This window comes from Miscanthus floridulus, chromosome 5 (assembly GCF_019320115.1).
Source record: "Miscanthus floridulus cultivar M001 chromosome 5, ASM1932011v1, whole genome shotgun sequence".
Lineage (NCBI taxonomy): Eukaryota > Viridiplantae > Streptophyta > Magnoliopsida > Poales > Poaceae > Miscanthus > Miscanthus floridulus.
This window is the reverse complement of record NC_089584.1, coordinates 83257551-83278123: the sequence shown is the minus strand read 5'-3', so window position 1 is coordinate 83278123 and position 20573 is coordinate 83257551. Positions and strand designations below refer to the sequence as shown.

The 20573-nt window shown below is 47.6% G+C and overlaps 1 protein-coding gene across 3 annotated transcripts; it reads left to right on the top strand.

The window, feature by feature from the left end:
- The first annotated feature begins 453 nt into the window (after positions 1-453).
- On the top strand, positions 454-4297 carry LOC136452489 (GDSL esterase/lipase At5g45910-like). Of its 3 annotated transcripts, none has more exons than XM_066453099.1 (6): positions 454-1090; positions 1252-1400; positions 1496-2097; positions 2789-2943; positions 3428-3556; positions 3722-4297. In XM_066453099.1, exons 1-3 carry the CDS (start codon positions 835-837, stop codon positions 1658-1660), a joined length of 570 nt encoding a protein of 189 aa, XP_066309196.1. In that variant the 5' UTR covers positions 454-834; the 3' UTR covers positions 1661-2097; positions 2789-2943; positions 3428-3556; positions 3722-4297. The 3 variants fall into 3 exon arrangements, with proteins under 3 accessions (XP_066309196.1, XP_066309197.1, XP_066309195.1); XM_066453100.1 differs by having other exon boundaries at positions 1496-2195; positions 3447-3556; XM_066453098.1 differs by having other exon boundaries at positions 1496-2195.
- The last annotated feature ends 16276 nt before the right edge of the window (positions 4298-20573 follow it).

The window sequence follows — 20573 nt, the reverse complement described above, 5'->3', positions numbered from 1 at the left end:
ATCCGAGACTCCGAGTACGGTACCATGCTTGAGCTACAGATATGTCTCAATTTTGTTGAAGTGAAAGGTGAATGATCAAGTAATTGGCAAGAACTGTAACATTCATTGACCTCTTATGTTTATATTAAAGATATGAATGCACGCCGAATCGGCGGCCTTCTATGGTGTCCACGTAAGTTCTTTTTATTTGGTGTGTTAGATATAAATTCCACGGCACATATGAGGAGCGTCACCACCGGCCTTCATCCGTGCATTCCGCAGTGGATAGATGAAGCAGCTATCTCTGGTGATTGTACGCGACATGCAAATGGACGGTGGCGTGTAGCAGGGGACGATGGATTGTCGGCATGCATGGCCGGTGCCTAATTACCGTAGTGGTCGGCACGCATGCGATGCTGCTGGCGCCAGGAACATTTGTACGCTCGGCATGGCTCCCATCCCATCGCCGTCTCCGGTTCTTATCCCATCCCTATCTCCTTTTCTCAGTCGCACAGCACCCGAACCCGCCGCCTCCAACCCTAGCCAGACGAGCTCCACCTCGCCGCCGGCACCGGTCCCTCCCCTGCCAGCCTCCCCCTCCTCTGCTCCTCCCTCCTTCCCCCTGCAACCCTAGCCCCGACAAGCTCCACGACCCTGTCATCGCCGCAGCCGCCCTCCTTGCCGTCGCCTCCTGCACGGCCTCTTCGACCTCCCCTACGTCGGTCTCCCCCTCCCCGGCACCTCGCCCTGGTGCAGCCCCGCTGCAGGGGAGCATAGCAGGCGGCAGGACTGGCGCCGCCCCAGCTTTGCGGCGCGGCCGCACGGACGCGCACAGGCGGTTGCCGCGGGTTTCTGATGCGACTTCCTCGTTGCGCGCCGCCCACTCGTGCAGCGCAAGAGTTCGGCCTGCCGCTGCTGCAGCCATACCTGCAGTCCCGCGGCAAGGACCTCCGCCGGGGCGTCAACTTCGCCGTCGGCAGCGCCACTGCCATGGATCCGCCCTTCTTCCAGGAGATCGGCGCGTCCGACAAGCTCTGGACCAACCTCTCCCTCAGCGTCCAGCTCGGCTGGTTCGAGCAGCTCAAGCCGTCACTCTGCAGCTCCCCCAAAAGTCCGTTCCTTCGCATTGCATGCCTTCTCAGTACTCCAAATCCGATTTTGCATTTGGGATTTCGAGTGTCCTAAGAAAAAAGAGATTCTCCAATGATTAAGATTCAAGTGCAGCGCTGATTCCAATGTCTTTTTTCTGCTCTGAATAAATTGAGACAACAGAGTGCAAGGAGTACTTCAGCAAGTCCCTATTCCTCGTCGGAGAGATTGGTGGAAACGACTACAACTACGCCTTCTTCAAGGGCAAGCCCCTAGACGACGCCAAAACCTACGTTCCCACGGTCGCCGCCGCGGTCACCGATGCCACCGAGGTCAGGTCACCGAATCTCGCTCCCCATTGTTTACTGTATCTCGCTCTGCATTTCGCACTAAACAATTTGGACCGCTACTCTGCTCATGACAACAGAGGCTGATCAAGGCCGGCGCCACGCACCTGGTGGTGCCTGGGAACCTGCCCATTGGGTGCTCGTCGACGTACCTGGCCCTGCACCCGGGCCGGAGAATGCCTCACTCATGGATGCTTTACACCGCGTGCTCAATGATTTGCCTGTACAACAATGTTTGTTGCTAACCAAACAACCATGACCACCTTTCTGCATGAACAGAGATGCAGAGGCACATATCTACATGACTTTTTGTGCGTGTGTCTCAGGACATATTACGGTTTCATGCAGTTTATTGGCCAGCCATGTTAATGTCAGCAGGTTTAAGTGTTCCTGATACAGTTTTTTGTCATGGATTCTTGACAAAGGTGATCTTACTTATTTACAATTGTACTTGTTTCCACTTATAGAGCCCTGATGACAGTATAGCACTCTACCATAAGTCCAAAAAAAGTATCTAGATTCCTTGTCACCTTTCATGTTTTATCTCAGCAAGTCACTTTTATTTTGTGCACCAATGGCTTCTATTTTGAAAATTCTAGGATGGCATGAAGATGGGTAAGTCATTAGGCAACACGCTTGAACCAAAAGATCTGGTAGAAAGATTTGGCGCTGATGCTATTAGGTACTTCTTCTTGCAGGAAGTAGAATTCGGCAATGATGGGGACTATTCAGAAGAACGCTTTATCAATATAGTCAATGCTCATCTTGCTAATACAATTGGTGTTTCTACTTAAATTACCTTTGTTTCTGAAACATGTATATACTTTTCATGTGTGCTGAAATTGTTATGTCATTTGCCTCTTTCTTCACTTGGTGCTCCTTGTTTGTGTTACCTATGCATCTTTACGTGTTAATAATGATCTCACTTACTCACTTGAACTGGAAACCTCCTTAATCGTACACACTTGGGCTACTAAAAAAGAATTGTAAATCCAAACTAGCTTTTGATTCATTTGCTGCTGCAGATGGAAGTTTGTTCAGAGATAACATAGAAAACCTGGTAAGTAGGTTTTCATGGTACCTTTTAAACTGAGGAGTGGAGGATAAAGGATTTAATTATAAACCACGAGTTTGTGATTGAACCGGTAGTCTAGTATGTATATAACCAACTGTATAAAGATTTAAAGACTTAGAAAATATAAGGTCTACAACAGTGAATTTGTTTTTTACTCTGTCAACAAGTGTTGCCGATGATGTGGTGGGTCCATCTGTAGTTTGAACTCATGAAATGATGATGGTCTACCTAAGAAGTACCACACATTCACATGCCCTGTTGTGTCTCTGTTCGAATCACCGTGAAATTGTTTTTACAGGTGGACAATGCAAAACACCAGTATGAAAATCTTTTGCTGTCATCAGCATGTGAAACTGTTCTAGAGATTGGTAACCTTGGAAACTTGTACATCGATGAGCAAGCACATGGTCCTGTTTCAAGCAAGGGGGTGAGAGTGCTGAAAAGGCTGCAAAGGTAAACATGTAAAAACTATTTTTACTCTCACCTTTTCACCTATGTTTCAGCTGAATTTGCCAAATCTTAAATGCTGAAAATACGAATTTGAAAAGTCAAAACATCTAGTCAGTTTGTAGCTTATGAAAGTGGCGTCCCTTGGAGCATCAAAATACTATTGTTGTTATACATCTGACTGTTCTAACAGCATCCTAGCTCTGATTTCACCATTACTGGTATACTCTCTGTGATATCGAACATCAGCAATGAATCTTATAGGTCAATGATTTATCTAATGTTATCTGATGTATATGATGCATGAAGCTCCTATTAGCTCTCTACAAAGCTTGTTCCACTGTTGTGAAATATTTGGATGGAACCATAAATGATTGTTATTTCAGATGTTGTTTGGCAAGCTATGATACACATTCTAAAGGAATTGCACTCCGCGTCTGTACTTTTGTGATATGACTACATGGCTTAATCTGTCTCAACTTATCTATAGGATCTTATACTTATTTTAGAGACAATGAGGATAATTGCAATCGCACTATCTCCTATCACTCCAAGCCTTCCTCTGAGGATTTACACACAGCTTGGTTTCACAGAAGACCAGTTTAGGGTGTTGAGATGGGTATGTTCTTATATCACAGACGTGCTGTATGATCCCATTCTTATTTATACATGTTCATCCTCAGCAGTACAATTAGGCATCATCAGGAAAATGCAGTCTTCAATCTTTTATGAATCTGCCTCAATATTTTCCAGAGCATGTAATCATTTTCAGCTATTTCATTAGGAGGATACGAAATGGGGAGGCCTTAAAGTAGGTCAGGTAATGTCGGAGCCAAAGCCAGTGTTTGCAAGGATAGAAACCGAGATGGAAGAGGATGCCCAAGCAAGTTCAAAAGCAGCAAAAGGTGGGAAGAAGAAAGCACGCAACAAAGGACTTGTAGAGGCATAGTTTCTGGTGGAACCATGTATCAGCATCGTTAAAAGGAGAATAATAGTGTAACACTTTTTTTTGGAAAGGTTTAGCCTATCTGTTCCTGAATTTTGTTCTTTGCGAACGTATCACACATTGTATCGTGTAGATAGTAAAAAAAGAAAGAAAGAAAAAGAAAGAAAGGAAGGAAAAACAAAAGAAAAAAAGGTGAGCCTGATGCTCTGTCAGAAAGAAAGCTTGGATATTTGCTTGTAGAGCTGGCAGCGGATTTGGATCATCCAAAATCTAATTGGATACTATTTGTTGTTTTGGCTATGCTTGGATAAGGTCCATTTGGATTTGGATATTATCCCCATGTATGATTCAGTAGTGTTCGAATTTCATTGGAGAGCAAGTTAAAAAATCCAATGTCCATTAGATATCTTTGGACTTGAGAGAGTGGTTTATAATGTCTGGCATGCATTTCAAACTAATGTCTAGCTGACTAGCTTAGATTTCTAACTAACGTGGGGTTGACGTGTTGGCTTTGATGCACTAATATACACAGTAGCTGGTTGTTATATTGGGCTATTTTAAATAAATTTTAATCGATTTTAAAATGTATGGTCTCGCGGTCGCTGGAGTTTGCGCTGGGATCAGGATTGCATCGTAGGCTACCAACTCGACGATGGCTGGTGCGAACTGTCCACACAGAACGGTATGGGATTTGCTCTGATCTGTTGTCCCATCCGATCCCACGGTGAGCTGAGACTCACCGAGTGGTGGTACCAAGTGGCTAGGATAGGCCTTTTGTAATGGTAGAGCGGTCATTAGTCTTGGCACAGTCCACCATTGAGTCTGGCGCGGAGACCAATAAAAGGAAAGCGGCAAGATTTTTGCCCACACGAGATGAGTAGTGTCCGAGGCCATTCCCTAAGGCATCCAGAAATTCGCTCAGTAAATTTGAAAGCACTGGACATCTTCACCTACGCATGGTGGGTCGAAAGCAGGTAGATGCATTTAATGCCTTCCCTCCATGCTACCATCACATAAAAACAAGTCGGGTAGGTGGACACATTTAATGCATCTCTTCCTTACCATCAGATAAAAACAATCCACCGACCATGCAGGAACATTTGTACTTACACATGCATCCATGCATCTAATAGACGGACGGTGTGCATGCATGGCCGGTGCCTAATTAGCATGGTGGTCGGCACGCATGCGAGTACGCGTGCGTGCATGCTGCTGGGGCCTTGCTTGCTTTGCATGCATGGCCAGTGCCCCAGCTGTACCCGTTCTTATCTCCTTGTGAGAAGGTAAAATTTTATGGCATGTCCTTTCTCTACGAGAATACGTCAAAAGTGGGCCAACGGCAGCAGCAGTGCATGCATGCCTTTAAACCAGCAGTGGCTTCAGGCCAACTAGCACCCATCCCCACAAAAATACTAACACTTCAATGTCCTTTACCCATACCAAGACCACAATTTGCTAAGTAAAAAACCAAAGTACTATTGACATATTTAGTAAGCAGAGATGTTTAGTAGCCAGGATGGATACGACTATAATAAGACATAAGATGCATGCGCCCATGAAAATTGAATGTATATAGAATTTAGCAATCTCTAGGTCTGTTAGCTATGGACACTGAACAACTGGAAGCCTCCACGGAAGCACTGACTAAAGCTAAAATGGGAAGGGAAAACAAAAGCAGTACACATGCTTGTAGGACAAAGACGAAAAGTAGTGATCTTCATCAGTTCTAAGTGAACCGCGCTAGGACCATAGACCGCTCTGCCTTTATAAGCATAGCCTGGCTTAGCCATTGGTACCACCACTCGACGCACTTTAGCTCGCTTAGGTTTTCCCTTTGAGCAAGCTTTTTGCTCAGCCCTTCTTTGTAGCCACCGCCAGAAATGGTAGGAGCCTAGGTTAGTAGTTACTGCCTAAACGTTGAGGGTTTTTCTAGAATCCTACATGCCACCCTGCAAAAGCTCGGAGTCAAAGATCATCCCGAGTATGAGGGCCGTGAGTATGAGAAGCATGACACCGATCGGTGTGAGGTTACCATCTACATTGGGAAGAGTGAAGAGTTCCCCGACATCACCGAAGCCTAGAGTGTGACCGCAACCGGGTTTAGCTTCACCGACACCTACCAGGTTGTGGCCCGCAAAGCCCGTATCCCCATGAGGTTCTTTCCACCCTTGGATAGGAATCAGCGGGCATGGAGGGCTCGCATAGAGGCTTTGCAAGGGTGGGATGCGCAAGAAGATAGTCCTACCATGGTGCACTTGACCACGTACCTACTTGCTCTAGATGAGCAGTATGACCAACAAGCCTTGGAGCTGAGGGCGTGCCTCTGGCGCGCCGAAGAAGCCGAGATCTTCACTCGGATGCTCCAGGTGCAGCTCGCCGAAGCGCATGCCAGTGCTGCGGCTGCTGAGAGCCAGGAGACTGCCATGTCAGAAGCTCTGAAGGAGGCTGAAGATCAGCATATTCATTAGCTGGGTGAGGCCTATCTGTTCACTAGGGCCAAGCGGAGGACGCTGGTTGATGAAAGGCAGGATGCCCCGATCTTGGAGGGGATCCCTATCCACCCGCTTGAAAGAAGGAGAACCGATGATGCAGAACTGTCAGCACCTCCACCTTTGCAAGTGTTAGAAGCAGAACCCTTGGTTCCTCTCACTCAGCCATTGCCACGAGAAGATGCAGATCCATAGCCAAGGCGGTAGAAGAATCCGCCGAGCACAGGAATAAAGATGCGTGGTTCCAAGGTAGATTAGTTGCCTTGGGATGTTGTACCCATAGTAGTAGTGCTTTTCGTCGCTGTCCTCCTGTATTGTACTCTTGCCGTTGTTGTCGTCCGTAGTTGTTGGATGTGTGTTGTAGTTTCGCCTAAGGAGAGTGGATCCTAATTCACTTTTTTGTAAACCCTCACGTTAGGAGAAGTACTTGTGTTGTAGTTTTTGCTATTTCCACCTATAATGTAACCCTACCCAATGTTGTGCTTTAAATCTAAGTGTGTTAGTTGCTTGAGCCCAACTCCATCAAATAATTCTTTCCACTAACATGTCATTGATTTGCTGGCCTAGAATAGGCGCCATGTAATGACAACCAATCTCTATGTTCGTTTACAATATTGAGACCAACCTTCCGTACCAACATGATGAGAAAACATATTAAACATATGAGCCATATTTCTCAAAAAAATTCCTATATCAAGCACAACACCCGCAGCGAAGCGCGGGCAGCAGTGGCTATACATGTGAAGGGGCATGGTGATTGGATACAATTGTTCACCATAACTGATGTCCAAAGGACATGTCCCATTGTTGACATGGTTAATTGTCTAATTCTATTACTAGCAGCTTCTATGAATGGATGAGATCACCATTTGGAGAGATGCCTATTAGCGAACAGGTGTTGTTTCATAACACTCTCCCTTATCGAATCTTCCTTAAGATCAATGCATTTGTAAGCTATGATTCCTTGAAAAATCCTACGGACAAAATATGAGGAATATGTATGTATAGATATGCCATAATAACTCCTCTAAACCTTATCGAAAAATAAGGAGAAAATGATCATGACATATTAAAGTGATGAAAAAACACTATGCCATTGGTATCCCATTTAAAAACCCCTATGTGAAAAAATTGGAGATACGACATAAAATATTAATTCCCCCCAAAAACCTTATGATAAAATATGAAGAACAATATAAAGTGATATGTCGCTAAAACTTCTGAACAACCCAGCAGGAAAACCAGAAGAAAATATGACGACATATTATAGGTATTGCCTCTTGGATAACTCATATGAAAACCTTTGCAGGAAAAACCATAAATGAGTTGTGAGGACAATATGTGTGTCTTTGATATTTTCCATAAAAACTCTGATAGGGAAAATAGAAAATATGGCATATGCTTATGTTAATATACTTTAGCAAGAAACCTTGTGAGTAAAACTTGTAAAACAAAAGAGTGTAGTAATATGATGTTGGTACAGGTTAGCATCTAGGAGATGTTTCCCCTTGATTTTTGCAAATTTTAAAGTCATTGCATACCAATTTCATGTACAAATTTTTGAAACATAGAAGCTAGTAAGGACTTAGTAAATAGGTCAGCGATACTATCACATGACTTGAGTTGCAAGATGTTTATTTCCCCGCTTTTCTTGTAAGTCATGGGGATAAAATAGCTTAGGAGCAATGTGTTTAGTGACATTGCTCTTTATGTGACATGCTTGCATCTATGTAACACAAGCGAAACTATCTTCATAAATAAGTGTAGGTGATTCAATTGAACCACTACCACATGACTGTTGTATGTGGTTAATCATTTTGCTCATACACATTCACGTGATTCCTCATATAGTGCAATAATTTTAGAATAATTAGTAGATGTCGTCGTCAAAGTCTTCAGAAGATTTCCATAAAATAGTTGTACCTCCATGTAAGAATACAAAGCTTGTTTGGGATTTGGCATTATGGGGATCAGATAAGTAGCCAGCTTTCGTATATCCAATCATATTGGGATCATGATTTTTCTTAAAGAATAAACCAAGATCCTTTGTGCCATTAAAATATCTAAGGATATGCTTCACTCCTGTCTAATGACGGTTAATTTGATCAACACTATGTCTAGCTAGTAATAGTTCACTACAAATGCGATATCAGGCCTGGTGCAATTTGCAAGATACATAAGTGTTCCAATGACATTGAGATATGGAACCTTGGTTCCTAGTACCTTTCTCTAATATTCCCGTGGTCTGAATGGATCTTTCTCTATTTCTAGAGAACGAATAACTATCATGGTTTTGGAAGGGTATGATTTATCCATATTGAATTTCTCCAGTATGTTCTGGATATAGGCTAATTCATGCACTAAAATTCCTAGCTCAAGTTGTAAACCTAAGCAATATTTGATCTTACCCAAATCCTTCGTCTCAAACTCTATGTTTAGGTGCTATATCCTTTGGGCTACCAATGATATTGAAATCCTCAACATACACAGATATAATACAAAATCCCGTTGCAGATTTCTTGATGAATACACATGGACAATCATTGTCATTAGTGTATCCCTTTGTTAGAAGGAACTCACTCAGTCGGTTGTACCACATTTGTCTTGACTGCTTTAAGCCATGTAGTGACTTTTGAAGCTTTACACAATACATGTTGCGATTTGCATTTGGATTTGGAATTTGGATTCCATCGGGAACCTTCATGAATATGTCTGAATCAAGTGACCCATAAAAATATGCTGTCACTACATTCATCAACTACATAGATAGATGATTTTGAGCTGCCAATGACATTAAGTACCAGAAAGTAATTCTACTCATATCTAGAAAATAGGTTTCATTGTAATCAATGTTGTGTCTTTGTGTGAACCCTTGTGCTACTAGTCTTGCATTATATCTTCACCGCCTCATTGTTCTCATTCTGTTTCTAGACGAAAACCCATTTGAATCCCACAAGAAAGATTTTTGGAGGTGTAGGTATTACAAATGTGAATACCCCTCTTTTAGTGAGCGAAGCAATCTCAGCTTGGATTGCTTCCTTCTATTGAGTCCAATTCGAGCATTTTTTGCACTCTGCCACAGTCTTGGGATCTGAATCATTTAGGAAGATTTCTACAATTGTTGCGGAGAAGTACATGTCGATAATTGTAGTCTTATGGTCATATGATTCTCTAGTATCAATGTAATTGATGGAAATTTCTTTCACCCCATTAAGTGACTTGTTATTTCCCAAAATTATGGAGTCAGGGTGTTCCAATGTCCCGGGATCAGAATTTGGTGCACCGTTGATCCGGGTTGTGGTTTGGAGGATCTAGTCCTCAGTATAACCTCGGACGGCTTGGAGCATTATCCTTAAGAGAGGGCATACTTCTCCCCCTTTATTTGGAAGTGGGAGTTGAATGGTTTTAATTGGTACCTCCACTCTTTCGGGCGTATTACGAGAAGGATAAGAGGATTTTGTGACAACCTTATAATCAATAAATGTTTATGGTAGATTATTTGCAATGTGTTGTAAATTTATGATTTTATGAATTTGAAGTTCAGTCTCTTGAGTACGTGGATCTGAGGAGGAGATGCCTTGGGCATTCCAATTGATTTCCTAGCATTCTCTTTGGTAGTTGAAGTCTCCCCCTAATGTCGGGAAATGATCCTCATTGAATATGTAGTCAGCATACCAGGCCGTGAATAAATCCCCTATGAGGGGCTCGAGTTATTTGATAATCACATCGATGGAGATTGATATCCCACATAGATCCTAATTTTCCTATGTGGTCCCATAGAGGTACGCTTAGGCAGTGAGATCGATACATATACAAGGCAACCCAATTTACACAGATGGGAAATATTGGGCATATTCCTAGTACTAATTGCAATGGGGAGACTGAGTGATATACAATTGGTAGACTGCATGACCTCCAACATGAAGTTGGTAGGTTGTAATTTTTGTAATAAGGGTCTTGTAATGAGTTTAATTTCTCTTAATAAGAGATTCTGCTAAACCATTTTGTGTATGGATATATGGGGCAGAGTGCTGAACTTGAATTCCTAAAGCCATACAATAATCATTGAAATCCCGTGAGGAAAATTCAGCAGCATTGTCCATTTCAATTGATCACATTTGATGTTCAGGATTATGTGCTCTAAGTTTTATAAATTGAGCAATATTTTTTGCAAATGCATGGTTACGTGGGGACAAAAGGCGCACATGAGACCATCTAGTAGATGCATCTATTAGGAGCATGGAATACCTGAACGGTCTAGACAATGATTGTATGAGACCATATATCGCCTTGAATGCGTTCAAAGAATTTGAGTGGCTCATTTTGGATTTTAACATGGACATAAAATAATTTTCCTTTAGCACATGTCGTGCACATAAAATCTAGAGATTTTGAGAACTTAGCAGTATTTAGCTCATGACCATTAGAATTACTAATAATTTTTTGCATCATCCCTATACTAGGATAGACAAGTGAAAAGATCTAAATGGCTAGAGAAGAGTGAATAACCTAATTGAAATTTCTACAAAGATACTAGAGCCAATTTTGTTAGACCATAAGATGGCGATATAAACAAATTGCTAGCTCTACAACACATCAAGCAAGCCACCTACACAAGCTAGCTGCTATGATCTCTAAGGTTGGTTTACACACAAGTACACAACTTAGCAACTAAAGCTACCAATATAATATAGAGAACAAGCTAGCAAGCAAATTACGACTAGTTACTACTAATTGCTACTTCAGGCATGGGTAGGTACGGCAGAGAACAGTGGCACTATGGCAGCAGCAGCTCTCTCGCATACGACACTTCCTCTCTGCATGCAAGCCAAGGGCCGGAATTTCCAGGCCAGGCAAGAACAACAGCCCCACTTCTTGTCTATTTTCATCCTTCTCAAGCAAACTAACAACCAATATGTTCCAAACATTCATGCACGAGAGTTAGCATTTTCATAATGTATTTTTTAAGGGTTTGTTAGCACTCACTAGGTCCTAATGCAAATATAGTGAATCACCTGGTGACACTTGATAACCGCAATTATCATGAGTTTTCCCCTCTTAATACTACGACTATCAATTCTAAACCCGATCACGCACTCTATGCATCTTGACCGGCCAAAGAAAAGCCTAGCTTATACCTTTGCCTTGTGTCCCTGGTGGGTTTAGCTTTTCACCTTCTCTTTTCCAAGTTGGAGCACTTGATCAACATCTTGTGGCCATCTCCATCACCATGAGTGCCATCACGCCCATTCTCGGACTTGGATCAAACTATCTCATACATACACTTAGAGCATATGTTTAGTCTAAATAGGTTTCATCAATTAGCCAAAACCAAACTAGAGCTTTCACCAAGGCGTTCACTCCAAGTTTAAAATGTGTTAACATTCTAAAAAATTACCTTGTACGCAACGTGTGGTACGGGTTTAATGTATGTGTAGTACAATCCGGATGGAAAAGCAGGAACTTTCTCAACAATTTGATTGCCATATCCGCTATCATTAGTAATGGGGAGAATTTACTCATTATTGTCATCACGGGTTTCAATATGAAAACCATTTTGACTGATATCTCTATAACTTAATAGGGTATGCTTTGAATCGTGATACAATAGTGCATTCTCAATTGTAATTTGGGTACCCGTACGGAGTACGATAGTGGCGCAACTAGAACCAACTATCGTAGCATCGCACCCAGCGATTGTCAAAACGTTTCGTGCCTCCTCCATCAGATTGACCCCCATAGGAATCGGCGATGGTACATAGGCCTCGTGCCTATGTTTTCTCCTTGTTCTTGAGAGCGAAAGTCATGATGACATGTTAAAGTGAAAGGTGAATGAACAAGTAATTGAGAAGAACGCTAACTTTCCTTGATCTCTTGTATGTTTATATACATGTGAAAGGGGTGTGGTGAATAGACACAACCGTTCACCATAACTGACGTCCAAAGGACATGTCCCTTTTGTGACATGGTTAACTGTCTAATTCTATTACTAACTTGAAAGGACCTTGATGTCGCCTAGAGGGGGTAATAGGCTTGTAAAATTTCATCTCAAACTAAAGTTAAATTCCAGAGCGGCAGCGCAGCTCTACGAGCGGCACTGCAGATCGCTGAGCGACAGTGCTACTTTGGCTAACACCCGAGAGTATAGTTCAAAAACTATCCAACGAAAAATAGATCGAGTAATTTACTGATGTTCCTAGGGTAGTGTAGAGTATATTCCATCACCTGTATGTTGGCGGAAGTGCACGAGCAAGTAGATCGGGACTAAACCCTAGAATCACCACAAACCAAAATATTGCAATGCAAAACACAAGTGCACAAGTGAGACACCAATTTATCTCGTGATTTAGCTCGCCACTAAGGCTTGCCTATGTCCACGTTGTTGAGGTAGCTGTCGGGGACCTAATACTGGGGTACCCCAAGAGGTGGAACCAATAACCATCGAACGTTAAAAACTTCTGGATGGACAAGGGCGCCGCTGCGTTCCTTGCCCGAATGACGGAAGTTTGGTTCCGTCTCGCCCGACGCCTTTGGGCCAGCCCCGCCTCGCCCAAGGGCTAAGGGCTAGTCTCCGCCTCACCCGACGTCTTTGGGCCAGCCTCACCTCGCTCGAGGGCTAAGGGCTGGCCTCCATTCCGCCCGACGCCTTTGGGACAGCTCCGCCTCGCCCGAGGGCTGAAGGCTAGTCTCCGCCTCACCCGATGCCTTCGGGACAGCTTCGCCTCGCCCGAGGGTTGATGGATAGACTCCACCTCGCCCAACCCCTGAGGGGTGGGCTCGGTCACGCCCAACGGATAAGGACTGGACTCTGCCTCGCCCCATGACCGAGGACGAACCTCGCCCCGTTCGATGTCCAAAGACTGGTTTCATCTTACCTGATAACTTCTCTCCCGTTCCCTCATGATGATGGGTACAGAGCAAGACAAGACGTTCGGGTCAACCACGGCTTCAAGGACCATACCCTGCGCCCCGGCAAGAAAGGTACTGCCAGGGAACGACTGGACAGGTGCTTTAGACCCTTCCGGGCGCCGTAGAGCCCAAAAGGTATTGCAGGTGCGCGCTCCTCGCCCTGTAGAGTTGTAGGCACTGCCTTCAGCTCTAGGACACGGAACCCGATGAAGATATACGACAACCACTACACTCTAGAAAAGGATTTGTGATCTCCACGAATGACGGACATGCCATCACCATGTTATGGACCCAAGGGAGCGGCGCCCGCTTCCCGACCCCTCAGGTCCACCAAATCAAAGGACCTTGCCCACAGCACTACTCTAGACCCTGACCCCGCGTCCCTCCGACAGAGACTCATAGGAGCCAGAAGGCGTGCGGAGCATGGGCGAGGTTCATAAGTCAAAACCACTGTACTGCTGCCCATACCCTACGTAGGGCAGTATTCTGTAACCATCCTGACATTCTACAGGGCCATCGACAGTATTGTAGGCGCTTATCATCCTTTTGCACCCATCAGAATGAGAAACCAGGCTGGGTAGACATGAGCCACAAGACTAGGTAGAGTACGCATCCTAAGCCCTCACCCTTGTAAAGCCAGCCCCTTAATCTATAAAAGGGGATGCGCTTCCTCCAACAGAGGAGGAGACCAAACGACACAAGACACACACACACAGTCAAGCTGCTACCAAGCTCTTGGCCTCCTTTCGACCCTTCCATTAGAGACTTGGGACCTGTCCCTCTCTCGACCGTTTGTATCCCCTACTACGAACCATTCATGGTGCTAATAACACGAGCAGCAACAAACTAGACGTAGGGATATTCAGCCCGAACCGGTATAAATCTTATGTCCTTTAGGGCACCATCCGAGCCTAATGCGTATTACTATAAATTTACTTGCCAGTGCTTGTACGAAACACCGACAGTAGCCATAAAGGCTTTGGGTCTCTTTCAACCCTATCATCATTCTCAAGTTAAGAGAGCAAGTCTCTTGAGAGGAGGGGTGTTTCTACTAGATGATTGGGGTGATTACAAACCTTACAGGGCTGCCACACAAGTTGGCAAGCTGCACAGGCGATGCTTTAGTCGGCTAGGAGCAAGCTCCAATAGTAACAAATACAATTCACCGGCTTGAACGCGAACAAATACTTGCCGGTGCTTGTACGAAACACCGACAGTTAGTGTGCCAGGTAGGGGCCTTGCGCGTTCCAAATCAGGCCTTGGATGGCCACCCATGCAATCAGATGGGCCTCGGGCACACATCTGTGTTTTGGCGACCTAGATTTCATCGTCACACTAGGAGGAGAACTGGCGCTGACCCACACGGCCGCACAGTTTCTCCCTTCCATCATCCTCAGCCGTCTGTGGCTTGAGGGCCCGCCGGGCAACTCCCTTGGACCCCAGTTATCCAGGGAGCCCCTGCGCAGCATCACCCTATTTCCGGAAGGCCCCGTACGAAGCGCCCCGACAGCGTTTCCATTCGGTCTCCGCAATGCCGTGGTGACCACCGGCCACCTTCTAGCACTACGCATGGTTCAGCCGCCTACGGACAGCGAGTTCGTGGGGGTAATCAAACACGATCCAGAGACACTCTACGGGCTCCTCGCGGAGGAACCAGAGTCGTCCTCCAGCTCTGACTCTAGTAGGGGGAGCCATCACCCTTCCCGGGAGTGCTTCATGGCGTGGACCCCCGAGGGGCACGTCGAGGACATCTCCAGGGAAGAGGCTACCCCGACAAATGACCTTGACGGTGGATCTAGGGGAGAGGCAACACCCCCATCTCGTTTGGGGATGGAGCAGCTAAGAGCCCGCAAGCTGGAGATCGATGAGGCCGGACAAGGGCTCATCCAGGAGTACGCGGACATCAATCATGAGATTGAACGCCGCGAAGGCGGTGGGCGCGCATGCACCATGGCCTGCACCGTACATCAGAGGATCCTCACCAATTACGGGGGCCTTCCTCACTTCGCTCAGGCAAGCCAAAACATTGCCGCAGTGATGGCCTTGCTGCATGGCCTTTCGGAGGCCACGACGTCCGAGGATCGCCGCGCCCGTCGAGAAATTCGCACATTGCTCGAGCGTGCGGTGGCGCAGCAGGCAGAAAGCTCGTTGTCTCGACGACGCGAACCCGACACCAGCCAGCGCACGCCCTCAGTGCATCCCACCAAGGACGCGTCCGTTCACCAAACATCGCCAGGCGGCAAGCAGCCCTCCGCCGTCCCGGTGCATCAACGCCTCGGCCATGACCGCGACGTACGCAGCACCATCGACGCTCGCAAACGCGCCCACGGCGATGATGGAGAGGCAGCACGCCGTGGCTACCATCCCCGACGTGGCGGATGCTACGACAGCAATGAGGACCGAAGCCCAAGCCCTGGCCTGCCAGGCCCTTAGGCCTTCGGCCAACACATCCTCAACGCTGCATTCCCGCTAAGGTATTGACCGCCTACCAACATCCCTAAATATTCTGGGGAAACAAACCCTGGGCTTTGGCTCGAAGGCTATCGGCTTGCATGTCAGGCCGGTGGTGCGAGTGATGACGATTTCATTATTCACAATCTCCCACTATTCTTGGCCGATTCGGCACGAGCATGGTTGGAGCACCTACCGTCCAACGCCATTCAAAGTTGGGCGGATCTAACAGAAATCTTCGTGGGAAACTTCCAAGGCACGTACAAACACCCTAGAAACCCATGGGACCTCAAGAACTACCGCCAGAAGGCCGATGAAACCCTCTATGGGTACATCTGACGCTTCTCTCGGCAATGCAACGAGCTCACTAACTCGCCGACGCCGACGTGATAGGAGCCTTCCTATCTAGGACAACCTGCGAGTCTCTGGTACACAAGCTAGGGCGTAGGGGCCCGCGGGCCACCAAGGAGCTCCTGGACATCGCCACCAGTCACGCCTCAGGAGAGGAGGCGGTCGGAGCCATCTTCGACCATTCCGACGGCAAGGTGAGGCGGGACGAGGACGCCGGCGAGGGTGCTTCCAACCGTCCCGCCAAAAGAAAGAATAAGAAGCAACGGCGCGACAACTCACTCATGGCCATAACCGATCGCAAGGGTGGCCAGAAGCCCGCGGAGGGCGTTCTGAACCACTTTGAGAAAATGCTCAAAGGGCCATGCCTTCTCGGCCAAGCATCTATACAAGGATTGTGGCCTCATGCGCAAATACTTGTCTGGGGGCCTCAATAAAGGGGAGCAGGGGAAGGAACCTACCCCCACTATAGACGACGCAGAGGAGAAGGACGACGCCTTCCCAATGCCGACTGGCGCGCTCATGATCTTCAGAGGATCAGTGGCCTACGACTCCAAGCACCGTCAGAAGGTCGCGCGCCGCGAGGTCTATACAGCCGGACCGGCCACGCCTGCTTTCCTCTGGTGGTCAGAATCCACCATAACCTTTGACCGAACCAACCATCCGGATGCCGTCCCACACCCAGGAAGGTACCCGCTTGTTGTCGATCCGATCGTCGGCCCAAAGTGGCTCACGAAAGTACTGATGGACGGAGGCAGCGGCTTCAACATCATGTATGCCAAGACGCTCGACGAGATGGGCATCGACCGAACCAACCTCTGCCCTGTCCGAGCGCCTTTCCATGGCGTCGTGCCTGGTAGGCAGGCCATGCCACTAGGGCAGATCGATCTGCCCATCACTTTCGGGGATCGGTCCAATTATCGAACTAAGACCCTCACCTTCGACGTAGTGGGGTTCCTGGGAACTTTCCACGCCATCCTAGGACGACCATGCTACGTGAAGTTCATGGCCATCCCCAACTATACATACCTCAAGCTGAAGATGCCAGGCCCCCGCGGGGTCATCACCATTGGCACCTCCTTCCATCACGCTTACGAGTGCGAAGTCGAATGCTGCGGCCATGCCACAGCAGTCGTCGCCTCTGAAGAGTTCGCCACCCTCAGGGAGGAGGTTGTCGAAAAAATGCCCGACACCGAGAAAACAACCAGGTCATTCAAACCGGCAGAGGTCACCAAGGAGGTCCTCGTGGACCCCAGCAGCTCTGAGGCTAAGAGGGTACGCATTGGTACTACGCTCTCCTCTGAATAGGAAAGCGTGCTCATCGACTTCCTCCGCAATAACAAAGATGTCTTCGCGTGGAAACCCTCGGATATGCCAGGCATCCCGAGGGAAGTCGCCGAGCATACCTTAAAAATCCACCTAGGCTCCAAGCCGGTGAAGCAACGCCTGCGCCGCTTCGATGAGGAAAAGCGTACGGCCATCGGCGAAGAGATAGCAAAACTGTTGGCTGCTGGGTTCATCAAAGAAGTATACCACCTAGAGTGGCTAGCAAATCCCATTCTTGTATGAAAGAAAAGCGGGAAATGGAGGATGTGTGTCGACTACATGGGCCTCAATAAGGCGTGCCCGAAGGACCCGTTTCCTCTACCACGCATTGACCAAATAATTGATTCCACCTCAGGGTGCGAAACCCTCTGCTTCCTTGATGCATACTCCAGCTACCACCATATTGCAATGAAAGAGTCCGACCAGCTCGCGACGTCTTTTATCACCCCCTTCGGATCGTTCTGCTATGTTTCAATGCCATTCGGACTGAAGAACGCTGGGGCAACTTACCAGCGCTGCATGCTCAACTGCTTTGGTGACCTCATCGGGCGGACTGTTAAGGCCTACGTCGACGACATCGTAGTCAAATCCAAGCGAGCTAACCACCTTGTCGCTGACCTTGAACAAACCTTTGCGAAACTCTGGGCTAATGACATCAAACTTAATCCCGAAAAATATGTTTTCGGGGTCCCGAGGGGAAGGCTGCTCGGCTTCATTGTCTCCGAGCGCGGCATCCAAGCCAACCCAGAGAAGATATCAGCCATCACAAAGATGGGCCCGATCCAAAACATAAAGGGGGTTTAGCAGATCACAGGGTGCCTTGCCACCCTCAGCCGATTCATTTCGTGCCTCGGCGAACGAGGACTCCCCCTTTATCGACTCCTAAAGAAATCTGACCGCTTCGAGTGGACAGCCGAGGCTCGGGAGGCGCTTGACATGGTTAAGCAATTTCTAACTAAACCTCCAGTCCTAGTTCCTCCATGCAACGGAGAATCCCTCCTACTGTATATATCGGCCACCACGCAAGTGGTCAGCTTCGCCTTAGTGGTAGAGCGAGAGGAGGAGGGGCACGCCTTCAAGGTACAGCACCCTGTGTATTTTATTAGCGAGGTGCTATCCGACTCCAAAACCCGTTACTCCCAAATCCAGAAACTCCTCTACACCGTCCTCATCACCAAGAGAAAGCTACGCCACTACATCGAGTCACACCCTGTGACAGTCGTGACGTCATTCCCCCTTGGCGAGGTCGTCCGTAGCTAGGATGCTACAGGAAGAACCACAAAGTGGGTGCTCGAGCTAATGGATCAAGGCATTACTTATGCCCCCCGAATAGCGATCAAATCCCAGGTGCTGGCTGACTTCATCGCGGAGTGGATCGAGGTCCAGATGCCACTAGCAGTCGTCGATCAAGAGTATTGGATGATGTACTTCGAAGAATCACTAATGAAGAAAGGCGTCGGTGCAGGACTAGTCTTCGTATCTCCCCTCGGGGTCCGCATGAGGTACATGGTTCGGCTCCATTTTCCCTCATCAAACAATATCGCAGAATACGAAGCGCTCATCAACGGCCTACGAATCGCCATCGAGCTAGGCATCCAACGTCTCGACATTAGAGGCGACTCCTAGCTGGTCGTCAACCAGGTCATGAAGGAGTCAAGCTGCCATGATGCCAAGATGGAGGCATACTGTCAAGAAGTCCGATGGCTGGAGGATAGATTCGACTGCCTCAAACTCAATCACATCCCAAGGCGCCTCAACGAAGCAGCCGACACGCTCGCGAAAGTAGCATCCGGCCGAAAGCTAGTCCCAATAGACATCTTTGCCAGCGATCAACACAAACCCTCGGTACGCTACACGGGGTCGGAACAAGCCAATGATGGCCCATCTAGTCTGACCCCAGGGGCCGATCCGCCAACTGCTCCGCCCGACCCTGAGGTTATGGAGCTTGAAGAGGACCCAGCAGCGGAGTCCGACCCTCTCGACGACTGGAGAACGCTTTACCTCGACTACCTCCTCCGCGACATACTACCAACGGACAAGACAGAAGCCCGATGGCTCGCACGTCACACCAAGTCCTTCGTTCTTGTAGAGGGCGAACTCTACAAACAGAGTCACATCAGGATCCTGCAGCTCTATATCCCTAGTGAACAGGGAAAACTCCTGCTAGGCGATATCCACAGTGGGGCTTGCGGTCATCATGCCACAGCAAGGACCTTGGTTGGGAATGCATTCCGACAAGGCTTCTACTGGCCCACCGCAGTAGCCGATGCCGAGAAAATTGTGCGCACCTGCAAAGGATGTCAGTACTACACTCGACAGACTCACCTCCTGGCCCAGGCGCTCCAGATGATCCCCATCACGTGGCCCTTCGCGGTCTGGGGGCTCGACCTGGTTGGGCCACTCAAAAAGGCGCCCGGGGGCTTCACCCACCTACTTGTCACGATAGACAAGTTTACAAAATGGATTGAAGCTCGACCGATCTCCACGATCAAATCCGAGCAAGCTATGCTATTCTTCCTCGACATCATCCATCGCTTTGGAGTACCAAACTCCATCATCATAGACAATGGCACGCAGTTCACCGATAGGAAATTCATTCGATTCTGCGATGAACAACACATCCGGGTCGATTGGGCAGCCGTCGCACACCCCCAGATGAACGGGTAGGTCGAGCGCACAAACGGCATGCTCCTTCAAGGCCTTAAGCCTAGAATTTTCAACCGGTTGAATAAGTTTGACGCGCGCTGACTCGCTAAGCTTTCGGCCATGCTCTGGAGCCTAAGGACAACACCTAGCCGGGCCACCAGCTACACACCCTTCTTCATGGTCTACGGTTCCAAGGCTCTTCTCCCAATGGACCTTGACTATGGAGCACCAAGAATCAGAGCGTACGACGAACAGGGGGCCGAGGCATCCCACCAAGATGCCATGGACCAGCTAGATGAAGCCCACGACATCGCCCTCCTCCGTTCAGCTAAGTACCGGTAGGCGTTGCGATGGTACCACAGCCGACGGGTACGGGGTTGAGCCTTCAACGTCGGGGACCCCATCCTCCACCTTGTGCAGAGCAACAATGTAACAACCCAAAAATCCATACACTAAAAATACCAACTACAAAATTTTTCTTGAAACTCCCATGTGATGATGAGTGTCATGTATAGTAACCC

Bases quoted from the DNA above. Each gene is read 5' to 3' on its own strand.
- LOC136452489 (XM_066453099.1), top strand. From the start codon at position 835: ATGCGACTTCCTCGTTGCGCGCCGCCCACTCGTGCAGCGCAAGAGTTC. The intron at 1,091-1,251 runs GTCCGTTCCTTC...TTGAGACAACAG, and splicing joins ACTCTGCAGCTCCCCCAAAA to AGTGCAAGGAGTACTTCAGC. The intron at 1,401-1,495 runs GTCAGGTCACCG...TCATGACAACAG, and splicing joins CGGTCACCGATGCCACCGAG to AGGCTGATCAAGGCCGGCGC.